We start from the raw sequence: 26,914 nt of genomic DNA on the forward strand, positions 1-26,914 counted from the left end.
AACACTTGACGCAGTTTTATACTGATATTGTTATATGCCACATTATACGGGGTGGCTTCTGGACGTCAAAATAAATAAAAACAAGTGCGTGTGAATATATACGCTAGGTAAAAAGGTAAAAGAGTAAAACTATCCCTGTTACAGGCCGTTAATGCCCATACGACAGAGACGTCGAGGCTCGCACATTTTCTTGACATTCGGATCACAGATGGTGGTAAGGTTGTCAGCTTTAAACGCCGGCCGCCGTTTACCCCCAAGGAAGATTCCTGGTAATCATTTCTATTAGAGGTTAAGTCGACCCCAGGACCATAGTGCGGCTGGAAGGATTAGGTAAATTGAAAAGTCCAGTGACCTCATCGGGATACGAACCAACGACCTTCCGGCTTGTAGCATAGTGCCTCAACCAACTACGCTACCGCGTGCCCCCAACCTTTCTTAAAAGATTACAACTATTTTAATTTCAACCTCAATGGTAACAAATAGACCTTTTCCTGAGTTTAACGGGTTGTGTATACGAAGAAAGCAAACAAAAAGAGGTATTAATAACCCCCTAATTTTTACTTTTTTTTTTTTATATAAGAAATGCTCTAAACGACCTCCATCTTCACGGACTCAACTCTTCGTGAAAGGACGCACGCAAACGGGCCTGGATGTATTCTTTATTTTACTTGCAAATTGTTTAATTTGACGGAACATTTCTCTTTGTTGTCGATTGTAGTGGCATATACGTACCTTGATTTTAAAAATATTTCCACATAAAAAACCAAGTTGATTTAAGTCAGATGAGCGTACAGGCCAAGATAATGGAGCTTCACTCCGCGACAGCTTCAACGCGCAGGGTAATTTTCGGACAGCCACTGACACCCCTCGCGGCTGTTATGTGGTGGAGCACCGCCGAGCGGAAACCGCGTGCAGAGACTCGTACTGAAAGAAAGGAAAATTAAGGTAGTGACCGCCACCAACTCTAACCGGTGAATTGTGAGGGTCCACAGCTAGATGGAAAACTGTCATTTCTGCTGATAAGATCCAATCGCACGAGGATTATTATGTGATCACCAGGGCCCGGATTTTGATGACCTGAAAATATTTAAAAAATGACCGAAAAAATCCAGAAAAATGACCTAAAATATGACCCATAAATGTAATATGCAGGGCCCGGATTTTGATGACCTGAAAATATTAAAAAAATGACCTATAAAATGACCGAAAATGTCCAGAAAAATGACCTAAAGGAAAAAATAAAGAACACTTCGCTTCCGTGTTATTCACATTTCAGAAAACATATGAAGATAAATTCCCTAAAATGGCCAAAAATGACAAGAAATACCCTTAAAAGTCCAAAAATTTACCAAAAATTACCCCCAAAATGAAAAAAAGACCTTAAACCTAAAAATGTCAAAATGACAAAAAATTACCTATAAAATTTACATATCTGTAACCAGCAGCTCATATCCGAAATTTATATATTTAAGAGCATCGCATAGGATACATATCAAAATCCGGGCCCTGGTGATCACTCATGTTCTTTAGGAATGCTTTCGAATGTCTGCACGTAATAATGAGAAGCTGCATAATTAACAGACTTCCGTCTTTTAAGTAAGAGACGAGGTAACGTAGTTGGTGTAGCGACTGGCTACGGGCTGGACGACCGAGAGGTCGGAGTTCCGAGTCCCGGTAGGGTAGAAATATTACGCAATCTTCATGATAGTGCTGATAAAGCTCGGAACCGATTTGTCCCGCTTCGTGAGTATGAGCGATAGTGACGTACCGCAGCGGTGGGTCACGTTACTTTCGAAACCTTTCAGCATTCTTGGCCGTGTGTTCAGAAAACTTACAGCATGATTCCGACACTGTAAGGTTGAGTGAAAGTCTCATGTGCTAGTACAAAGGATGATTACTCCATCCCAGACGTGTACAGAACACAGCCGGTGCCTCGTTCACGTGTATGAGAATGTGTTTGGACCTTAGAGACAAGAAATAACAAGGGAATAAGAAAATTATTTCAGTATCCTAACAATATTAGCAGGGGGCACTATACTACAAGCCGGAAGGTCGCGGGTTGAAGTCCCAATGAGGTTATTGAATTTTTTCAGTTTACCTAATCCTGTCAGCCGCAGTGTGGCCCTGGGGTCGACACAGCCTCCCAACAGAAATGAGTGCCAGGAATCTTCCCGGGAGGTAAAGGGTGGCGGGCTCGAAAGTCTGGCAACCTTACCGCCATCTGTGAGCCGATTGCCTACAAGATGTGGGAGCCTCAACCTCTCACATCCATATGGATCTTATGGCTTGTTACAGGGACAGATTTACGTTTTTATCTCAGTTTCGTATATTTTCAAGTAGGGTATACGTCCCAAATAACTTTTTAGTAATCCTTTCCAGCTCATTGTTCCACAACTAATCAGATTTGCCGATGACACAGCATCGGGAAACAAACTTAACAAATCCAGGTGCATACTTGGCCGTTACGATGAAACGTGGAAGTTAGTGTACGAGTATATAGAACAAGCTAGTGTTTCTCAGTGTTCTCGGAGAACGAACCTCAAAATCGGGCAAGGAGGGCGGAATGGTTCAAACTTTCACTTTCATTCTCGTTTCATTTTACTGGGTCATGGTGACCTAGATGCGCGGCTCCGCGGTAGGTGCTTCTGAGACATTACGTGGATCATATTAACCTTGCGGGAGGAAAAGAGACATCACAGGATAACTTGTGGCGCTGTTTGTTTGCGCATTCGAAACCGAAGGTTGCAAGAATGCCCTTATAAGCTTCATTAAGTCTGTCTATATGTATGTAGTAGTTCTAGCACCTTTGGACTGATTGTAATATTTGATACCACTTATTAAAGTGCGGTAATACATTATATTCTTTTTTCAAATGAGTGATGATAAACTCTTTACAGAAGACCTAGCTTTGCACCTGCACATCTCTAGCGTAACTTGAGCATAACTGGCCACATGTTTATCACAGTGAAAAATATATCGGACAAAAATTATATTAAAAATTAAACGGTTTATCCTCAATGTACATATTCCCTTAAGTGACCTTAACTTAAATGGGAGCGACGCGCTAGAACTGTTACGCCCTGCATATATTCCCGAAATTGTAAATTGTTACAATTGTGGTAGAAGGGCAACCCCCTTTCTCAATTTCTCACCACAGTTTAATTCCTTTTATCGTGTTCCAATAGTGTCAGGGGCGTAGTCATACAGATTTTTGGATGCCAAACAGCGCGCTGGAGACCAACCAATCGTCTAGCACCTGTGAAAATAAGAATGTCCAAAGATTCAGCACCTCAAATATGGCCGTTGGAGACGATGTATTATTATTATTATTATTATTATTATTATTATTATTATTATTATTATTATCATCATCTCTTGTCACAGGTTTATTTCCTGGTATTCCTTTTCTTGAACCAGTGATGCACCTCACCACTCAGGCTTCAAGCTTCGCACTGTAGCACTTTCCGTAGTATGTGTGATGTTCCCAGGATAGCTGTTTTTTGCATTGGATCTATGGAGTGCTTACCAGGATTATTATCATCATCATCATCATCATCATCATCATCATGTCAGTAATATAGTCTGCGCCACAACAAACGCCTCTGGGGCTCTCCTATCCTGCTGTCCAACAGGTACCGAATTTTTCCCCTACGGCAAACCTCACACGTCTTCATGGCCGACGCGCACAACGTCGTTGCAGATAGAAGATTGGCTGTTGTAGAGACGGACATTTTGTGGTCTGTAAATATTTCTTCATGCGAAACTTCAGTCTTTCCAGGTGAATGACGGCATAGTACCGTTCGTATACCACTACCGCTTGCTTTTTTAAATTCGTAACTTTTCACCACCCACGATCATTATCCTATTTTATTCGACACTTTGTAACACGTGGGTTCAGAAAACGTCGTTAAATCTAGGAGTCGGTGACATATTAATTTTTATCTGGCTGCACAAGAACGTCTCATGAACATCGCGTTATGAGGACCACAGCTCATAGATGCTAATTTAGATGAAAACATAAACTAAAGGCGAATCGCTTAAAGAGGCAGGTCTTTAAGAAATATGTCTTCAAGATGTGATGGGCTTGATTGTAAAGGGTTCTGATGATGGTGTATAACATAGAATTACTGGGGTTTCGGACTTTGTCCATCGTCCATCTAGAATTGCGGACGGTGGACAGAGTCTGAAACTCCAGTAATTCTGATCGACTCGTCCGGCTTAGGATAGTCTGATAGCAGAATTTTGTAGACACGGTTATAAATCTTCGGGTTATAAATACAGGCCATTTCCTGACCGGCTCGATGACTACTCTATGCTAGAATTTTCTTGATTTTACTCAGTTTCTTTAGGCATAGTGGACGATCTAGCGTGAATATACCCAGACGGCCATCTCCTAAATCCTTACCTATTCACCTATTTTTTCTGTTGATTCCATTTTGTGCTACATAATTTGTGAAGCTGATACCGCGTCATTAAATACTCAAAGAATAAGTTCATTACAGCAAGAGGAACAGCCTACAGCCATTGGAACCGGACTGAGGAATAGCCGATCTGTCCTGAAGAGTTCCATGTTCCATTATCGAAGAGAGCTAGAGCTACAGTATCCACGTGTCTTGGTATGCGACATGGAAAACCACAGTAATTGCCGCTTTAGACTGATCGCAGTGGCCGCAATCAATCTAAATTAATTGTGAGCAACGTGTAGCCCGCCAGAGTTCACATTATGGTCCGCTCACTAATTTCAGTAATAAATATTATGGAATGCAGACCCGTTGCTAGGCAACGACCTTGAAATAAGCAGCTATACAACAGCCGTTGCAGTCTTAGGTGACTTCTGTATATTTCCAATTCACCTCTTACATTCATCCTCCCATTTCGCTCTTTCAATATTTGTGCTTGAGGAGTCGTTGCTGAAGAAAGAAATGAAGAGATAGGAAGCTAAAATGTATATTTCTTTCTAATATTAGTTTATATTTTCGTCTGCTTTACAATACATCTGAAGATCAAGGTACATTAAACTATCATTTTTAATAATTATCTTGTGTTTGTTCTTTCGGACCGCCTCAGTGGTCTAGTGGTCAGAGTTCCTGGCTACAGATCCAGAGGTTCTTTGTTCGATTTCCGGCGCCACCAGATATTCTGAGAAGTTGTGAGCCTCGAACGGGGTCCACTCAGCCTCGTGAGGATATTTGAGGAGCTATTTCAAGGAAATAGCGGCTCCGATCTAGAAAACCGAAATTAACGGCTGTGGGGAACCGTTGCGCTGACCATGTGACACCCTCTATCCGCAAAAGTTGGCACTAACTTCGCTGACAAGCGGCGGTCGCTCGGTCGATATAGTTCGCTTGCGGACTACAGGCCACGGAGTTAGTTTTTTGTTTTGTTCTTTCGAGGGATTAATAGGATGAAACTGATTGAAGACGCAGTGAGGTGAACAATAGTAGTTCCGTAGCATGTTGTGATAGCCTTCTGAAGATGGTCACAACTGACCGAAACATGTAAAGACACTATACTCGTATAAAGAAGTATGCATTAAGTCGCACTGGACGATGTTGCCAAATCATTTTATAATAATTGCGTGACCCTTGTCTTAATGTAACACTTTAACGTAAACATTTATAATTCTTCAGTGGTACAGTTCGCTTGCGGACTACAGGCCACGTGGTTAGTTACTGGACCGACACTCGGTTCACAGAGCGGAAATAACGATGCGTTTTGCATTCACGGGCGAATAATTAATAAATTATTGTGAATATTTTAGAATTCCCATGGGTACCCAAAGTGCTTCCAAGAGCACCAAGGTGCCTGGCCCAGAGCCAGTTTGGATGACGCGCAGAAGAAAGGAATATTTAATTTTGTATGGAAATAGACCATGGACATACCTACAGATTCTGAATGAAATATTATGCAGAACGTTGAAGTTATGTCCGATAAAAAGTACAAAAAAATCTGTACCTAAATATAACTAATAAGTTCGCCTAAATAATAATAATAATAAATTCGACACCCTCTATCCTTAAAAGTTGGCACTAACTTCACCGACAAGAGGCAGTCGCTCGGTCGGTATAGTTCGCCTGCGGACTAAAGCCACGGAGTTTTTAAAATTATAAATTTGAAATTGTAAAGAATAATATTGCGGCTCTACCAGTACTCTATCCTACGCGCTGTCGAGGCCAATGTACACATCCATTAATTAAATTTCAGATTGTTATTGGATTTGTCCTCACTTCTTGACAAGAACAATAGAAGATTTGTAGGATTAGAAGTCTGTGCTGTAGAACAGTATATTTTATGTTTCACTCATAACCAGGGCCCGGATTTTGATGACCTGAAAATATTCGAAAAATGACCTATAAAATGACCGAAAGAATCCAGAAAAATGACCTAAAATATGACTCAAAAATGTAATATGCAGGACCCGGATTTTGATGACCTGAAAATATTCGAAAAATGACCTATAAGATGACCGAAAAAATCCAGAAAAATGACCTAAAGGAGAAAAGAAAGAACACTTCGCTTCCATGTTATTCACATTTCAGAAAACATATGAAGAAAAATTCCCTAAAATGGCCAAAAATGACAAGAAATGCCCTTAAAAGTCCAAAAATTTACCAAAAAATTACACCCAAAATGAAAAAAATCACCTTAAACCTAAAAATGTCAAAATTACGTATAAAATTTACATTTCTATAACCAGCAGCTCATATCCGAGATTTATATATTTAAGAGCATCGCATAGGATACAAGGAAAAAAAGATGACATGTCATCAAAATCCGGGCCCTGCTCATAACGCATTCTAATGTACTTTATTTGTCGTTCGATTGCGTTGGTAAAAACTGAGAACAGCTTGCTTATCTAGATTATGGTATTCTATATTGTGGTGCCGTATAATCTTATAGGTGGTTACCGACGTTTTGAAGAAAAACGATGTATCCATTTTTAGGGTAATTTCAATCCTGAAAATGGAAGCAGCATGTTCCTCCCTATGCTTTCGTATCCATCTACAAAACTTCACCGTGTCACATCCAAGAAGTCCACGGTCTGAACAGTGACCTCCGTGAAAATCCCACAGATTTTACAGGTTAATTATCATTTTCATGCACATGCCATGCACAAGAAAACAGGTGTTACTTCCCGGTATAATACGAGTATATAATCTGTTTTGCTTTCAAACAGTTTAAGTAAGTAAAAAGTAAAGCTATCCCTGTAACAGGCCGTGAAGGCCCATAGGGCTGTGAGACGTTGAGGGTCCCACATTATCTAGACAGTCGGGTCAGAGATGGCGGTAAGGTTGTCAGCCGTACGCGCCGGCCGCGCTTTACTCCCCGGGAAAATTATTTAATTACACGTAATTCCTGGTACTCATTTCTGTTAGAGGCTGAGTCGACCCCAGGGCCATAGTGGGGCCGGAAGGATTAGGTCAATTGAAAAAAATCCAATGACCTCATCAGGACTGGGTTTTGTGTAAAGGTTGGGTGTAGCATAGGCTTTGAAGCAGTGTGCGTAGTATAAGTCGGGCTAGCGCAGTCAGTAGGCTGGCTGAGGTCTAATGTTATTCCCTGCAGGGGCGAGATATGTCCCTTCGCCACTGTTGTGTTGTGCTGGGTCAACCCGGCCTACTATCCAGTGGCTGCTGTCTTTACTAAAGCAGCTGGAACATGAAGATAATCATTCATCAATATTTGGTTCCTAAATGCGCGACTGTCTGCGAGGACTTGACGAGGAATGAAGAAGAGTAGAAGAATAAGACGATAAAGGAAAGGAAAATGAATAAGAAAGAAATTGCCTCCATACCCTGCTTTTTGAAAAAGTAACCGATGGAAGAATGATTAATAAGATCTGAAAGGGTTAATGCCAAGTTTAAGATTGAGTAGTGCTTTACCTTCACTCCCTCTGCGCCTTCACAGCGTCAGAAGGACAAGTTTACCTTTACCACTTAGAAATGGCGTAACCATTGTCGCTATCTTGTTCCAGATCTCGACTCTATAAGGTATCAACATGGGCTACGGACAGGAGATGGATGGCTGTGGACAGTGCATGAAGTACAGCATGTTCATAGCCAACTTCATCATATTTGTGAGTATGGCATGGTTACATGACGCTTTGTACAGCTAAATAATGGGTGTCGTTTCTGTCTCCTGTAACGTTGCACGGTAGCTTTACGCTTATAAGAAGTGCACAGCAGTGGCCCCTATGCAAGTCTTTTCTTTATTTATTTATATTGCTTTCATGCTGTGTTCTCTGTCTGTCTGCCACATTTTCTTTATTTCTTGATTAATTACGTTCTTTCCAACTTTCTTTCTCCTTGTATAATGTGAAATCAGTATTCTTTAAAACATTTTTTTAGCTTTAAAAATTAATCATGTTAACTAAAATTCTTAAAGAAATTTTAACCCTCTAATATGGCTTAACACCGGATGATGTGATTAAACATAAATGCTTGTTAACAAACTAAGTATGAAATGCGTAAACTTCATCAAAGTAGGTAGCCCTTTACATTACAAATAAACTGAAACTTCATGTATGGAATTTGTCATTTTTCAGTGGGTGAGGTTTCCTTGGTCACGAGCCTACTTTGGAGCGGTGTATCCACAAGCATGGCTGCGGTAGTGGTACAGTTGTGTTGAGACGAGTGGCATGTTGTGTGTCTGTTTTTTTTGGGTTTTGTGTAAAGGTTGGGCTGTTTTGGCCCTTAATTTGTTTGGGATTTTTCAGGTCCTGTAGGTGAATGCTGGTTTATTTCCTTAAACCCAAAAGGAAAAACTAACCGCAAATTGTATTCGAACACAGTGCTGTTAGGTGTTTTAACGTAACTACCACAGAAAATATCGTTTCTTATTAAAACTGGTCTGTTTTTTCCTTGTTCCTACGATGACATATATAATTGAACATTTAAATGAAAGGTTCTTTCTGACCACTTTGGATACAGTTCAAATGCACTCCGCTGTAATAGCCATGTTTTGAATGGATTCTTTAAGTCTCTATCCTTGTGAGTCAACTGGGTTGACCACTCTCATTGTAGTCATATCCGCCTTACATTTATGAATGAATATGAGTATTTAGTTCCTTCCTCATGTCTTGGGTTTTCTCTGATCTTAAACACTTTATTTCTGCTGTTAGAATTTGGTGTCCCCCCCTCCCCTAACCCAAGTTTCACTTCTGTAAGGAAGTATGAAGTACTGTCGCTTTATACAACCTTGTCTTTTTCCATCTTGTCATTGTATCGTTCCATTTATTGTTCCAAAAATTTCAAAGACATCTTCAATACATAGATGCTGTATTACATGTTCGGTAGACCCAAATGTTATGCGGCTGGTATGCAAAAATTATATCTCATTGGTTCACAACTGATATACAGGCAAAATAAGGCGAAGTCCCAGTGTTTAACTAATTAAGCACAACACCATGATGGTGTACGGGGTAGTGGATATATAGAACCACATTTTCCTGACCTCGGCACTAAGTGGAGGTGAGTGGTCAGCTTCACGCCTCGGCCGTTTTACCCCAAGGGAAAGAGCCCCCAAATACCAGTTTGGTAGGAGGTTGGGTGGACACCAGAGGTCTGGACGACATAGAGAAGTGAAAATTCTTGCCCCCCTGGGACCCGAACTCCAATCCCTCGGTTGTCCAGCCCGTAGCCAGTCGGTATACCGACTGCGCAATCCCGGCTCCTTGATATACGGGTACATATTAAAATGGGGGTGAATATGACATGAACATTTAGTCATATTTCTCACTCTTTGCGAGCAGCAGGATTATGGTCATATGATCATTTCATTGCATTTGTAACCATGAAAATAACTAAATGATCAAAGTATACCAGCCCGTTTCGTACATAAACATAATTGTCGTCTATTTTGTAAAGAGATAGGGTACCGGACGAATTTTTAGTCTTCAAGTAAGCTGTCCTCGTATAAAATGTCTTTTTCAGTACATCATTGACCGCACATCCTGGAAAATGATGACTGTAAATTTCCACGCAGAATCTGACAATTATGAACGGATATCCGAAATGTCATGTTGCAAGCTGAATTGCAGAAATGTGCACAGATTTTTTTATTTTTATTTCTCTTTTGCTATTTCACCAATCTTGAACTTCATGCCATTACTTTTTCGTTCATGTGAGGTCTGCTGAGTGAAGACGATTTCCAGCAGCACGTTTTATCTCAGAAGCTACTAATCGGATTTTGGCGAAATTTGGTACGAGGGGGGAGGGACTATACTAAAATTTGTCATAAGAATTTAACTTTTGTTCATATCGGTTTAATATAACCTTGACTTTATATAAAATTCGAATCAAACTCATGAATTCCTTACAGAGAAACTGCTTATCCTACAAAAGAACTGACTTAAGCCTTCGATCTACAAATCCAGTTGGTATATTTTTTAATATGGCGGACATTTAACGAAATAGAAGGAAAAGTTCTGAGTATGTAGCATGATTAACTTTACAATAGATTTGTACCTGCAATACGTGAATATTAAGGTCATGTGGTATGCAGAATAACATTTGGAAGACGTTCCCTTGGAATATATCTTTCTGCTTTAAATGCCCGACTGGCCAAATCGGGGTACTTTGGCCACGACGACCATACTCATCAGTGACCCGATTAGGGCACTTCGGACATTAAAGGTTAATGCATGCATATAGATAAGTACTTAAATAGGCATGATAATTCTTACACATTATTTAGAAAGTTTATGTAGATTGTTCCATTAATTTGGAATGTCTGAACTGAATCAGACCATAAAATAGATACTGATTCTGTCATTTAAATAGCATGCAACATTTTATGAGTTGTTTGCATGTTTTCTTAGAAGTTACATATTTAGCATGGCTAGTCTCTATCTCTGGGCTATTGTGCTTATCTCACAATCCTTCACTCACCACTGACAAAACTAAAAACTTTGTGAATGTGAACTGTGCCAAGACTGTATCTCAGTAAGAAAACAAAACCTACAATTGACATCAGACATGGGCAACACGTGACCTAGGTCAGTTGTGTGTAGCACATGCAGCATGATGTAACTCAGTCAATGCTGTTTCGAGGTGACCAGAGCTGAATGCACATTAAATCGTGGCTGGACTATAGCCATTCTTCAGTATCCTTTGTTTCTTCCTATGATGATAATGATTTATGATATGTGATTGCCCCCCTCTGAATCCATATCTGCACAACATCAGTAATCATTTTGCTGTCTTATATGATACTGTACAAAACATAGCAGATGAAATAGTGGCATGAAATAACCCAGGTCTCAATCACTGGTAGTTACGGTATAGAGGATAGGGAGTAGGTTGGATCAGGGTTTCTGAATCTAAATTTTCTTTCTTTGTACAATTACTGCCACCAGATGTAGGTCACTTCTCGATAATTCTGGCATTCAGGTAGCTTGTCATGGGTCCTGGAATAAGGTACATTGAATGACAAAGGTATGCCTTTTGGTTCTGCATTAATTTAACATAAATTACACTCATAAAATATATTATTCCACCCTGTCCTGTGGCCTAACTAGATTGTTCTGTCTTGTCAGTTGATATATTCACAACCTTCCCAATTAGCTGTATGTAAACTGGCTCAATTACCGTATTTACGCATGTATAAGCCGCGTGCGTGTATAGGCCGCAGCACAATTTTCAGACAAATTATAGAAAAAATAATTTTCTTGGAATATTATTTCAGGAGTAGAACACCCTGTATTACTAATTATGAGTATATTTTTTTTTAAATGAAGTATGATTTCGAATATTTCGAATATAAGCCGCACCCCAGTTTTCCTCTTGAATTTTTGGCAAAAAATGTGCGGCCTATACATGCGTAAATACGGTACTTGGATAGCAGCAATAAGCTGCTAAGATAAGACAAATGATTAGTAAATTAGGATGAGTTACAGGGAATGGGGATCCACAGCTGCAGGTTTGGATAGATGTTTCACCATTGTCATTGGGGATTCATCCCTTCACCTCGTGGTTTCGCTTCAGTCAGATCCCCCCTAAGGGGTGTATTTCCTTGTGCAGCACTGCACAACTAAAAATCTCTTCAAGTTGCAGATTCTCACAGCTCAGTATTTTACTGCTGTGATGATGATGAAGGTAATAACAATAATAACACAATTAACTAAATCAAGTAACTAATTCCATGGAGCAGAATCAGTCTTCAGAAAGTAAGAGTTGCTCTGCTAATCAAATTCTTCACCAGCGATTTTTATCATTGTTTATATTATTTTCTGTGGATCTAACGGTTCCTTTGATCCCCATGCCTCTCTCTTACAGGTTGGCGGTATTACAGTGCTGGGGATTGGCATTTGGACTCTGGTGGACAAATCCTTCATGAATGAGCTGTTGGGTACCAACCTGTTCCTGGGTGCTGTGTACATCCTCATTGCCACAGGTGCCATCATCTCCCTGATCGCCTTCTTTGGCTGCCTGGGAGCCCTAAAGGAGATCAAGTGTATGCTCCTCACGGTAAGCTAAATTGCTCTATATTGAATGGACAGCGACATAAATGCCACATCATATAGCCTGAAAAATGTAGACTTTGTATAAGTTTTCTACATAGAGGACCATAGATCTTTGGGTATCTTAACTCTGATCAGAATTTTGAGAATTCGTTTACTTGAAAGTCTTGTGTGTGTCAATGTGTGTTGTCAAATTTGAACATGAGAGTAGAATTAAGGAGGTCAGTACCCTTTCTAGTTTTCAGACAAATAAGGCTGAATAAACTGTTATGTTTTCAGTTATGAAAAATGATAGGTATTACCATAACACAAGGAAGGATATTCACTGAATATTCACTGAAGTGATAAAAAATTATGAAACTGATTACACACATGTTATTGAAATTAATAAATTATATTCAAACTATTTGCGATAAATTTAAAATAAGTCAAAATTTTCTGAGAATATACACATTTTAAGGCTTATGAAATCCAAATTGTTATGCCAGTTCAGAATGTCATCACTGAAGGACTGTTGGTAGAAATGGACAGGAAGTTCTGTGTTTGATTCAGACATTCATTGTGCTTATGAGTGAGTGATATTATCAGCTGCTGTTAACAATATAAGCCAAATACATAATAATGTGACATGGAGGTATGAAATTTGTTGGATCATTTATGGTCTTTCAAAAGCCTGTAATCAAACAGAAGATAATCAGTTATTCCTTGTTTATCATATGAAACTACGTACATTAATTACATAGCTTACAGTAAGATGTAAAATTGTCCACATGTTTAATTAATTAAGCTCTGTGCCATAAAAACATGGGTCCACCATTCTTGACCTTGACACTAGATGGAGATGAGTGGTCAGCTACATGCCCCAGGAACTTTACCCAAGGTGAAAAGAAATTAAAAATTGGTTGTGAAAAGTAGTAGTTACTATCTTAGAATTCTCTTGGAGGAATGAAGAAAATCATGCAAAACCTCAATCATATGTAGCCAGTCTCATCAAAACTTGAATGTCAGCTAACAAATATGAGGTAGGAATAAGAACATTGCATTACAACTTTATTATTGACTTTCAGTTTTATTTGTGGTGTTTGTTTGTGATGACATAAACAGGTGTTTTCGTGTAAGATTTGAGGCTTTGAGGTGTTTTCATATTTGTAAATTTAAGCAAAGTCTATATTAGAGTCAATTTTACCGACCACACAACATATTTTTATTATTATTACACTACATGTTTCGACCTCAAGAGGTCATCATCAGGCGTACGAACACGGTTGTATAATTACACGCAGTCACATTCGTCTTCTCACTTATTCGATCCTGTATCTTATTCAGGCCCACGCTCAATAATATATCAAGCTCCTCTCACAAAACACAAGTTAAAATATTATTCTAAATTTCAAAAGTTAAAATTTAAAAATTAAAAATTTAAAAATTTAAAATTTGTGAATCAAATTTCAGTTCAGATCACTAGATATGCTTTCACTTTCACTTGTTAGTCAGTCACTTCTACCTACGCTCATCACTGCGTCAAGTTCACTTTAACTTGTTTAATTATATTATTGGTTAAAAGTTCATGAATTAAAGTTCAATTTTATTATATTGATTGCACTTTTCACTTTTTGGAGCTCTCGCTGTTCTTCCACGTCCTCTGATGTTGCTGGATCTGTTACGGTCCTTGTCGTGAAGATACAGGATCGAATAAGTGAGAAGACGAATGTGATTGCGTGTAATTATACAACTGTGTTCGTACACCTGAGGATGACCTCTTGAGGTCGAAACATGTAGTGTAATAATAATAAAAATATGTTGTGTGGTCGGTAAAATTGACTCTAATATTGATTAAATACACAACAGGATGCAAGAAACAATTAAAGTTAAGCAAAGTCTATTCCTCTGAAGGATTTGCTTCCAAACATAGAACGCTGTTTACAGCTAAATTAAGCGTGTTAACAATAAGATTTAAAAGTTTGTGATTATGGTATTTTAATACAAATATAATAATTGTGGACATTATCCATTATCCTGATTTTATTTAAAAGCACAACATTTTGGAGACTGGATTCTGCCTCCATCTTCAAGTAAAAACCTGCTTAGTTGTGCACAATCAGTAGAGCTAGTCCTTTTCTCTGGACACCTGTATCAACACCAGACAAGGTATACAAGCCGAGCACAGCATAAACCATCTGCGAGAGCTAAGACAAAACGTTTAAATATTAAAACTCCACACATATGAGTCCTTGCACCAAAGACCTATCTTCATATGTGTGGAGTTTGAATATATTAATGTTTTGCTTTAGTTCTTGTGGATGGTTTGTGCTGTGCTTGGCTTGTGAACCATATCTGGTGTTGTATGTATGGAGATAGCATCTAGCGCTATCATTTGAGCCCAACTGAGTAGGTTTTACCTGAAGACAGGGACAGCATCCTGTCTCTAAAACATTGTCTTTAAGTAAAAACGGGACAGTGGGTAGGTTACGGCATGAACTCTGGACCTTCAAATGTGTAACAGTTACATACATATTTACATCAGATCCCTGATCTCATTCTCTTGGCTTCTTACCCTGTTACAGTACTTCATGATTGTATTCCTTATCTTCGTCACTATGCTGGTGGGTGGTATTCTTGGCTATGTATTTCGTGAAAAGGTGCACACAACAATGGAGCAAGAAATGCAGAGCACTCTAAGGACATATGCAACAAACAGGGCTGTGAAGCGGGCTTGGGATGACACCCAGGAGAGGGTAGGTGATATGTATATTGATTGATTCTCTAAGGGTTTGTGAAAATGGTGGATGCATTACAGTTCTCTTGACTCGTAACATTTACAGATGTGTCATGTGTATTTAGTACAAACAACATTTTAGGAGTTAGCTTTACTTCTTTCCTCTGGTGATTGGTTATCATTGCAAGATTCCTATCATTACCTTTATTTTAAATATTAACCTTTTGCCATGGCATTTAAATTATGATTGTATATATATTAACTATTTATCACGAATTTATCAACAACCAAGGATTCCAGGTAGAGCTCATAATTCCTATGCTCCGTTACACAGACATCCTACAAATCCTCTGCTATATTTTTGCAATTTGTAATTTAGCAAAGAACAATTTAACTTGCTTAACATGTATGTAAATGTTCATACCTTCAAATAATGTTGTATTTTTTGAAGTTGTAAATACAGCTGTTATTTTTAGCAGTAGCAGTAGCTTTAAGAGTGGTAGTTGTGGTGATAGGCAGCTGCATCTTCTAGAGAAGAACTCGGTACTTAAATATGGTAAATATGGTTTTGTATACGCTAAAATTAGGGACATGCGATAACGTAGTTTGTTGAAGCACTATGCTACAAGCTGGAAAGTCACGGTTTTGAGTCCCAATGAGGTGGATTTTTTCAACTGACCTAATCCTTCAGCTGCACTATGGCCCTGGGGTTGACTCAGCCTCTAACAGAAATGAGTACCAGGAATCTTCCTCAGGTAAATGGCAGATGGTGTGTAAGGCTGACAACCTTGCTGCCATCTGTGAGCCGATTGTCTCGCAACCATATGAGCCTTCATGGCTTGTTGTTGTTGTTGTTGCTGCTGCTGCTGCTGCCGCCGCCGCCGCCGCCGCTGCCGCTGCCGCTGCTGCTGCCGCCGCTGCTGGCGGTGGGTTTCTCCACGCACCGCGACTAATAGTCTATTGTACGTCCCCCTTTGATATTCTACCAGTCGCCATGCCCTGTCGATACTGGTGCTTGCTATCAGCCCCGTTCAGCCAGTGAGGCTGGCAGTGGTACCCGATAACTTCCCCATCTACCGGAGGCATTGGAAACTACTTGGGTGGGAAACTTTGACTAATTTTGCTCAGAGGTCTCCTAGAGACATGAGGATCTTTTACGTGCCTTAAATCTATGACATGGGACCCACGGCTTAAAGTCCCTCCCGGAGGACTTGTTCCCTGAATTTTTCTGAACTTAAAAATTCCACGACCTCCACCAGGTTTGAACCCGCGTACCTTGAGTCATGAGGTGGGAATGTTACCCCTAGACTGTGGAGGCCGCTTTTCATGGCCTGTTACAGGGATAGCTTTGTGGGAACATCCCACATATTTACATGCTGTTTCGCTGGTCTAACAGACAACACTCATTCTTAGGTCAATATCACATTGCCGCACATTCAAAGTCAAAGTCATACATTGCTGGCGGCACTCGTATTTATACAACACTCGCTGTCCAACCCACATTTAGATCATCATGTGTGCTAGCCAATCAGCGCTCACAATCGCAACTGCCAGTTTCGCTCCGCCCATCAAGCATGGTATAAAAGGCGGAGCCCAAAGCTCGCATCGTCAGTGATCGCATTCACTTCAGAGCAATCAGTCATCAGAGTCATCAGCTCTTCACTGCACCAAGCAACCATGTTCTGCGACCAAGCAACTGACGTAGTTGCCGCAAGTCTTCAGCGACCATGGTCTGTGACCAGGACACTGACGTAGTTGTCTCAAGTCTCCAGCGACCACGCTCTGCGACCAGGCAGCTAACGTAGTTGCCGCAACTCTCCAGCACATGCACAGTGGAACAAATGGCCCTTTTTAGGGCCCGCAAACTTTTCTTCGAGTGGTTGTTTATTGGAACATCGAGAATCCCACATTGGTGACCCTGCTAAAATTGACACTGCATTCACTCACACGTTCTCATGCACACACACACTACTTGATGATCTCATAGGCCTACATTATTTTTCTTAGAGTAGGAAGGTGTACTAAAAATGGCAGTAAACTTAAGGAAACCTGTTTTCTTTTTGATATGTTGATGTTTCACATTCATAATATATGACTCTGCTAGTATCTTGTCTTCTACTCATAAACCAGTTATTGGCAGGACTAGATAATGTCTGTCTTAATTGTCAGTACTTGGCCCTGGTGTTGACTCAGCCACTAACAGAAATGAGTACCAGGAGTAGGGTTGGAGGGGGTGGTAAAGGGCAGCCTGTGCGTGAGGCTGACAACCTCACCGCCATCTGTTAGTCAACTGTCTAGAAAAATGTGGGAACCTCGACTTCTCGATCCTATGTGCCTACACAGCCTGTTACAGGGATAGCTTTAAATTTTGCTTTTACATAATAAAATAATATAATTATAATATAACTAGCTTTGGTTTATTGTTTACATTTTAAGTCTCTGTTTACTGTTTAATATCCAGTCACTGTTTATATTTTGTGTGCTTGTACCTGACTGCTGTGAGACAGTCACTGTTTTCAGTGTGTTCTGCAGTACTTGTTTACTATATAAATTTATGTGCTAGTTACTGGCTACAAATTTATACCCAGCCACAGCATGCATTTTCTGTGCTAATACTTTTATTCTGCCCATGATTTATTTAATCCGTCTTGCAGTGCATACATTCATTTATCTCCTTCTTTCCCTCGCACTACATGTTTCGGCATAATAATGCCATCTTCAGGTGCTTACTTGTCCACGTCAAACCAGTTCATTGCATGCCATGTTCACACATTAAAATAACTAAAATATGTATCTATCATATACATTGTCAAACGTTAAAAATATTAAAATTGTTCAGGATACCACATCGCTACGTCACCCCTCACTACGTCAGTCACGCCCATTCTCCTTTGTTGGAGCACTCCTTCACTATCTTGTGTGTTGTGCTTTTGTTGTGTCGTGCTCCTGCGACTGCGTGTGTTATACTGTTGTACTTCCTGGGTATGTGTGACATGGATAAGTAAGCACCTGAAGATGGCATTATTATGCCGAAACATGTAGTGCGAGGGAGAGAAGGAAATAAATGAGTGTATGCACTGCAAGACGGATTAAATAAATCATGGACTTAAATCAGTGCAACAGGACGCTAAAATATAACTTTTATTCTGCTTCGGACCCAGCCACCATTTACATCATTTTTTTGGCAGTACCTGTTTCGAGTTGGAGGCTCGGTCATTGTGTGCAGTTCTCTGTTGAATACCCTCAGCAATGTGATATGTAGCCAATATTTGCGAATTGTTTTCTAGTATCTTATCAATATTGAGATATAACTATTATTTACAATTTCTGTGCTATTACTGATGAGGTTTGAACCTAGACTACTGTTTTAATTTCAGTGCATAATCAAACATTTACAGCAGTCATCTTCCCAAACATATTACTAACTTTCAGTATCCTGTTGCCTTGACTAATTATTTTATGACTATATTTGTATTATTTTTACAACTTTCATTTAATGTTCAAATGGCTGTATGTTTTTCCACACTGTCATATTTTGTTCATTTATTGATACAGCAGTGTTCACAGTTGGTGAACAAACAGTAACAATCTTCAACCACCAGCCATTAACACTACATCCAGTGAACACAAGACAGCAGCACAACTGAACCTGAGACCTACATACAACAAGATGCACCAATTTCTTCAGTGTCCAAGGGTTAAAACCTTGGATTTTAACTGTCAACTTCAATGTATAATTATTTATTTTAAGTTCAATTTTAATTGACACCTCACTCAATGAAAGAAACATAAGTGCACCAGCTTACAACATATTGATGTACATGATGGATGGCCGTCTGTGGCCAAAATATGTTGTACTAACAGTGTAAGCAAGTAGATGTAATGTGGCAGTATGGGAAAACCACATAAACATCTTAATATTAAATGAAAGATACAGAAATAAGACTGGAATATACGAAGGATGGAACTTTAATAGAAGCAACTATTTATTTACAACTGTTACAAAATAGATGCATGTTTCGAAGTTTTACTGTCCCTCAGTGTAGTCATCAGCATTATGTTCAACCCGTTGCCAGTGATGTGGAAGTTGTAGGATACCTTTAGCAGTGCCTGTTGTGTTGATAGTTCGAATGGAGCGGTCAACTGCCTGAAGAATCTCTGGAACAGTTCTGAAACGAATGCCACGAAGTGGTTCCTTCATCTTAGGAATCAAGTCAAAGTCACAAGGCCTTAAGTCCGGGGAGTATGGTGGATGGTACAGCACTTCCCAGCCCCATTGATCGAACAAATGAGCCACAGCTTGTGCTGCATGAGGCCGAACATTGTCCTGCAAAATGATGGGTGGGTCCTGCAGAAAGTGTCACTGCTTCTTTCTCAAAGCTGGTTGCAGGTTATGTTCCAAAAATGAACAGTAATATTGCGCATTGACCGTCTGCTGTCGGGGAACGGTATGCGTTAGGATAACACCATCACAGTCGTACACGAGAATCACCATAACTTTCACATTGCTGGGGTTCTGACGAACTTTTGATTGTCGTGGTGACCAGTGATGATGCCATTCGTTCGATTGGCGTTTCATTTGTGGCTCGTACGATTTGGCCCCTGTCTCATCGAGCGTAATGATATGGCATAAGATAGCCTCTCCTTTGCGCTCATAGTGTTCCAAGTGGTTACGAGCTGCATCATATCATAGCCATTTCTGCATTTCCATCGAATCATGTGGAACCCATTGTGATGCAGTTTTTCTCATGCCCAGGTGTTCTTTCAGAATGTGAAGCACAGTCGTATGCGCTAATCCTGTCTCTCGGGCCAGTTCATGAATCCTATGGCGTTGATCACTCCAGTAATGCGGAAAGAGCATACACTTCTTCACTGACACTAGGATGACCTGGCCGATGCATGTCTGCCACATTTTGGCGTCCCTCATTGAAGGCTTTTACCCACCTTGCCACTGTTCTGTAAGGCAATGCAGATTCCCCGCAAGCCTCTTGAAGACCTTGATGACACTGTCGTTCTGTACAGCCTCTGGCACATTCAATCTTTATCCAACTCCGTTGTTCCTGTTTCGAAAACTTCATGACAACACTACATTAGACCGCCAGCTAACGCGAGGCTCTGTTCTTCTCGTCGCTGCACATGCGCATGATTTGGGAAGGGAGAGTCCATTTGCTCTGAGGTAAGGTAGGTATGTAACTAACATGTGGTATAAGAGACATTATTTGGTTCCGTTGCATGGCGTCTCTACAGCAGTGTTGCCACTATTAAAGTTCCAACCATCGTAATTATGAATTAACATTTTCAAACACATTTACAGCACTATAATTATATTTCCGGAGAGGAAGCTCATGAATTGTGTACAGTACCTCTGATGGTATCTTGTCGTTTCATTACAGCTGAAATGTTGTGGGGTCACCTCCTCTTTAGACTGGAAAAATAGGATTCCAGGGAGTTGCTGTAAGCTTCACTATGAAAATTCTGTAAGTTGAATACTAAAAATTTGAACCACTCTTCAAACCATATGTAAAGACACTTTTCACATGCAGGTAGGTTTTGAATATATTTAATAGTTTTAAAATTGTTCATTAATTTACAAGAAAATATGAAGTTGTAGGTAGAAAAATCATTCAGGTGATGGAAGGATCTCACAACCTTTAACCTTCAGTCATACTGGGCAACATTATGCATCCTAATGTAGCTGTTGACCCTGCACGATGATTATCATTGTATCTGAACAGACTTCTCATCACATTTAGCAGCTGAGCCTTGCTAAGGACTTGTAGATTAGATGAGAGAATTACATTTACCCAAATGATCTTACTCTCCATGCCATTTATTCCAATGTAGATTAGGATTTAAAGACAGCGCTTGTCTTACTGTTCATCTGTTACATCTGTTAATATTTATCAGGACTTCATCCGATACTTGCATGCATAATGTACATGTCGAAAACTACACGTGTGATGAGTTGTAAGATCATTTTGGTTTCATTATGCTAATCAAAATACAAGGGGAAAAAACAAAAACAATGATTATATGTGTTTCAGATTGACAGGAGATAAAATAAAATATTTTATGTATATCATATTTTCTTTTCTTGAGTATTGTACAGATGATACATTTATATTTTGGTATCACCATAAAAGAGAATTAGAACTCCAATTTTGTTTTTGAAGAACTGAGATAGGAGCGTGAGTATTTGCAGTGTATTCCCATTGGAATGCGTATTATTCTAGTATTTTCACATTTAAGATTTCTATTTCTTTTACAGTCTTTTGATAAGTGCTCTCAATTGCCTGGGAATATTTTCGCCACAGGCTGCTTGAACGTCACTGAAACATTTGTTAAAGATCATGCAGCTATCATTGGAGGTGCTGGCATCGGAGTTGCTTGTTTAATGGTAAGTAATAAGTCAAACATACGGGATACAGTATTCCACTAAATACAGCCTCTGTGAAACCAGGCCTTTCGCACGGGAAGGGCACACAAAAATGGGGTAACTTGAGATTGTTCTGACTGTAGGAAGATGGTGCTATGAAAGTAGGGCCCAGTGGGCATGCAGTTGATAAATAAGAATGATACAGCAGTAATGAGATATGACACACATTGGGTCCTTATGTTTAAATAACGTAAGTAGTGGCCTTGGTGCGAAATTCACACTGCAGCAGGTTACAGGGTGTAAGGCCAATGAATAAAACAAGTAACACGGTACAAAAAAATTGAGAACATGGCAGTCAACACGAGATGTATGGTTAGATGAATAATACATATAGAATCTTCAAGTAGTGCATCCTGTTGTGTTATCACAACATGTATATATTGGTTAGACAATGAAAGCTGACATGGGGAGTATGGGTAACAGAAATAGAAATCTGCGACAATAATCAGAGACATTGTAGAAATATGGAGAACAAGGATGAAATAAAACATAGGAAGACCAAAATCTAGGCATAATATAATCAGTAATACAAAGGAACATCAATTCTACAGATCCCCAGACCAGATAAACACATGTAGTCAGCTCCCAGTTGTAAATGTAAACATGATGAAGTACCAGGTAGCAATAGGAAAACAGCAAAGCAGGACCAATCCATCTAATGATGACGCACAGGGCCATGTGCACAACCCTTCCTATATCCTCTGAATTACATATAACTTTTTTTTTTCTTTTGGGTGGGTTAAAGTTGCTTTTCAAAGAAATTTAATGATGTATTGCTGGCAATTTTACCTCAATAAGTGAAATTGTGAGGAGAAAATTTACGAGTCTGGAAAGAAAACTCTACATTGTCCTTTCTTTTTACTCTGCAAGAAATAATTTTATCCATTTTTCTCAAATAGAAGTTCTTTGATCTAACAGTAACTCCATGTGTGAAGGAAGATACACTTGTTAAATTCAGTGGAATAAAATTCAAGAACTTTTTATAGCAAAGTGTTCATTTTTCTGTGAAGTTTAGTGCTTGCTTGCTACATGACATCGTGTTCCTTTTACTTTCCAGCTCCTGGGAATGATATTTTCTTGCGCCCTCTTCAAGATGATAGAGTGAAGTTCTCAGAAGTACTCATTCATCAATCCTGTAATTATCTCTGTAAAGGAGAAATTGGAGTTACAAACGAAGAAAAAGTTTGTTTCAGTGATGTTAAAGTGTGGAATTTCAGGGCCTAAAATGTTATTATTTCCAGCCTGGGTATGATATACTCATTTCTTACATTATCCATCGCTTTCTATGCAAGATAATGAAATATGTGTGTGTGTATGTTTTTTTTTATGCTTTGAAAGAACATTTTAGGCTCCAAACTGAGAAATAATTTTACTACAGAGTTATGTTTTAAAAGTAAGTTTCACTATCAAGACTTGTTAATTTGAATAGAGTTGTTTATATGGACAGGTGATCATCATTTGGTTCTTTTGTAGATTTTATATATTTAATATTATAGCAGTGTATTACAGTTTCATGTTGTTTAAATATGTGTCAAGTTCTAGTTAATAAGTAAAGGACAGTGCCTAAACAAATTTTCACTTTCTCAAAAATGTACAAATTTAGCCTTCTTGGAAATATGGTATGCTGACTACAAAACTGACAGAAAATTGTAAACCGAGTCCTCTGTTTTTCTATGTAATACTTAGCCATCTGCCATGTATTATGTAATGTTATTTTAATAATAATATATCCTAATTCAGTGTCATGAAACACTATATTGTTACATGGTTGGCATAAGTTAATGAGAGGGGAAAAGTGTTTTTATTTTGCTTGAAATTTAATATACAAAACTGATGTGTTGCAACATGTCTGTGTTCAGATTTGGAATCAGCATATCACTATTAGAAAGTTTCTTTTCTTTTGTGTTATCATGGTCTTGTTAGTTTTCTTTTATGGTATAAGAACCTTGTTGGCTATTAGCTTAATTCCTTTTCTCTTGTTGATCACATGTAGTTCAGCAATTCCGAAAGTTAACATTTTATTAAACAGCAAGAGCAGAGCTGGGACAAGGTATTTGTGTGTCTGTAGCAGGTTTGAAAAGAGTGAATATTGTTTGGTTTCATAATTTAAGAGATAATCTTGAACTACGTTACCATTCTAGCAAATAAACTCATTTTGCATGTTCTCACACAAGTAGTTTAGAGGACCAATGCTTTGCTTTCAAATAATCTCCATCAATGCTGTGTTATGATTATTAATTAGTTCCATAATATCAAGAAAGACTCCGTTTAATTTTCTAGATCTATCACTGGAAGCCCTAAGTGCCAGGTTGTCAACATTGTCATCGTCGCCCCCACAGTGACATGCAAAATACATTTTAGAACTTCTGCCATTTTTGCCTTTCTTATTCAGTTACTTGTTGAATCCCATCAGTAATAAAAATGTCCTCCCTTCATTGTTCCCCCCCATTTGGAAAAGCTGGTGTGGTGAACCACTGAATTTTAATGATCCCCTGTTTTTGGAATTGGATAGCACTTTATTGTGTTTGTCAAACATAATGCAAGGAAAGCAAAATAAAGTATTTTGTTTGCAATTAATTAACCAGTTTCAGTTTATTAGATTCCCACTGGAAATTTTCTTGGAAATCCAGCAAGTCCCTAAATTGGCAAGAGTTGGTAGGAGAGTTTATTTTATTTTATAGTACGAATTTCAGATGCATTAAGTGGAGGAATTGTTTTGGAAGAGACTGTGGACCTGTCGTCTTGACAGATTACTGATGACGATGATGATGAATTTCAGAAGGCTTCAGAGAAGGAATGGATAAAAGGTAAAAGGTAAAGTTGTCCCTGTGCTTAATTAATTAAGCACTACGCCATGAAGGCATGTGCGGATGGAGGCGATGCGTTCCTCCAAAACGTTGGTTCGTATCACTCTACACTGCGCCACATCCCAGAAGACAGTATTCTTCAACAAAATTCTGAAATTGATCATCTCTTTTCACAAACCTTTTATAGAACCACGAAGAGTTCTGATTTTAAGTTAAAATAGCGTAGACAATTTATACAGAGTATATGTTATTTGGTGGTGCAGTGCCTAGGCAGATAATTTGTGCTTAAAAATAGGAGCTGAAATTGGAAACAAATGTAATTATATTAGTCGGTGCAGTTGTGCTTCACAGTGGATGGGACAACATTGCATTGTTGCCAGTTATATGGCTTCTTAGATCTTGTGATATTGTCGCATGCTTATGGCTCCATGACCAATAATAACAAGTTTTAGATTGGAGGATTGGATTTATTAACTCCGTCTAGTACAATCACACTTTTAATCACAATGACTCAATCAATCTTCCGCTGAACCCTTCTTCCTTGACTGCCGAGGACTCGCTCCATTCTCGTTCTCGTTCTATGACAGACTTCTGATTTATGACTGGACTACTTTTATAGTCTCGAGGCAGGCACATAGACAACACATCCTTTATTTTTGACAAAGCCTGTTTACCATGCTGTTGCCTAGCAGTAGGTGTCCTGTTCTGTGTGGGGTTGCTTCTGTGGGAATGTGTTTAGCGTCCCATTGCCTAGCAATGGACATGGTACAGACCACATAGAAAACACTTCTTGCAATACCTTTTCTGTTGTTGCATGTATGTATTTCGGGCTTTGCGTAGAAGTGGGTTTACATGTGACATGTTCAGTAGCTGCCAATGTATGCACTTTACAAATTCTTAAGGAATGTGCCACTGTCTTGGGGACAATTATCCTGGAACAGGGAGAAGAATAGAAAGGGGGGGGGGTGTTATAGCTGTAGCAATGAGTGAAAGAACGTCAGTGTTCTAGTGTATGCTCCTCCACTCTCTGAGATCCTGTGTCAAGCTGCTTAATGTTATTTCCGGAAAACGTAACATGTGACAGATCGCAAAATACAGGATCTAGTAAACTTCAAGTACTTCCATGTACAAGTTGCATGAATTCATTAAGTACAAGTCACTTGCACAATTTTAAATTGGAATCCGACTTCAGATATATATATATTCATATCTGGTTCCATCATCAATGTTTGTCCAGCCTCGTGGCCATATTTAAATCGCAGGGATCAGTAGGCCGGCCAGTAGCACATTTGCCAGCTGCAGCTGTTCATTGCAGCGTCTTTATTTATCTTTCACTAAACGTAGCAGAAGGGTGATTAGCCCTGCCTCGTAATCGGGAGCTCCTGGATTCAAATCAGGGACTACGAATTCGTCGTCGCCCCCTTCCAAGAAAATTCCGGAATAGTATTCTAAACTAGGCCACTGCCGCTACTTTAATCTTTAGTCGTAATTCATTATTCCTGAATCATACTCGACGCTATATAATACTGCCAATTGAGAGCATCGTTAAATAAGCCAATGAAGAAAAAGAAAACGTTCTGTAGGTTCACCTTTCATATTTTACTTCACCCAATTAGGAAAAATATAAACTTCTGTATTTAAGCATCCTGTTGGAAGCAATATTAAAACGTCTATACAGGATGTGTCACGACTTTAGGGCATAACTGCAGGAGGTGATTTCCTAGGTCTTTGTGATGAAAAAAGTTCATATAAACATGTATCCGATTTTGGACGATTACGGAGTTATGACCGTTTTTTCATTCCCGTACATGCCCTCGTGTGAACCGCGTCTCTCAGCTGGCGGGTCGCTATTTTTAGCCAGTTACAGACAGAGCGTTCTCGTTGTCTCGACACTTGAGAGGTACCTAAGGCGTGGTGGGTTGGTATGTCTGGCGTGGTTCACAACCGAGCGGCAGCCTGTGTTGTGGCCGGCGGTGGCATTTTCTAAAATCAGCTTTAATCGCCAATAAATTCAAATTAAAGGTAATTTCACGAAGTTAACTTTACATTCATACAATAAATGCATCATGTATTATACTGGTTTATTATTTTGTTCTGTTTATTGTCGGTAATCGTTACCTTCTATTCTGAGTTTAAAACGGTCATAACTCCGTAACCGTCCAAAATCGGATACATGTTTATATGAACTCTTTTGATCACAAAGACCTTGGAAATCACCTCCTGCAGTTATGCCCTAAAGTCGTGAAACACTCTGTATATGAGACAGTTCGTCAATAATGCAACAAATTGTACCTTTTTGTTCCACTTATTCTTTTTTAACACATGTTTCGGCCCCAGATGGCAATCTTAAGGTGTATTATTATATTAAAACTGATGCACTGCGCTAATATGCGCAGTAGTCTACTTAATAAAATAATATTCATTAAAGTTTTCTCTTAAAATATATTAATTACTTATTGTAAAATTCTATTCCACCACACAAGGGGTGATAAACA

General features: G+C 39.2%; 1 protein-coding gene across 5 annotated transcripts in view; it reads left to right on the plus strand.

Moving 5' to 3' along the window:
* Positions 1–24,193, plus strand: part of LOC111872942 (tetraspanin-11) — a 72,185-nt gene extending 47,992 nt beyond the window's left edge. For all 5 annotated transcript variants that reach the window (XM_023867248.2, XM_023867247.2, XM_023867246.2 and 2 more), the window contains 6 exons: positions 7,976–8,077; positions 12,276–12,467; positions 15,025–15,195; positions 20,570–20,653; positions 21,445–21,573; positions 22,670–24,193. In XM_023867248.2, the coding sequence (XP_023723016.1) occupies positions 8,000–8,077; positions 12,276–12,467; positions 15,025–15,195; positions 20,570–20,653; positions 21,445–21,573; positions 22,670–22,717 (702 nt within the window). In that variant the 5' untranslated portion in view covers positions 7,976–7,999 and the 3' untranslated portion in view covers positions 22,718–24,193. The remainder of the gene's footprint in view (positions 1–7,975; positions 8,078–12,275; positions 12,468–15,024; positions 15,196–20,569; positions 20,654–21,444; positions 21,574–22,669) is intronic.
* Positions 24,194–26,914: the final 2,721 nt, after the last annotated feature.

Source organism: Cryptotermes secundus, unplaced genomic scaffold (genome assembly GCF_002891405.2).
Source record: "Cryptotermes secundus unplaced genomic scaffold, Csec_1.0 scaffold407, whole genome shotgun sequence".
Lineage (NCBI taxonomy): Eukaryota > Metazoa > Arthropoda > Insecta > Blattodea > Kalotermitidae > Cryptotermes > Cryptotermes secundus.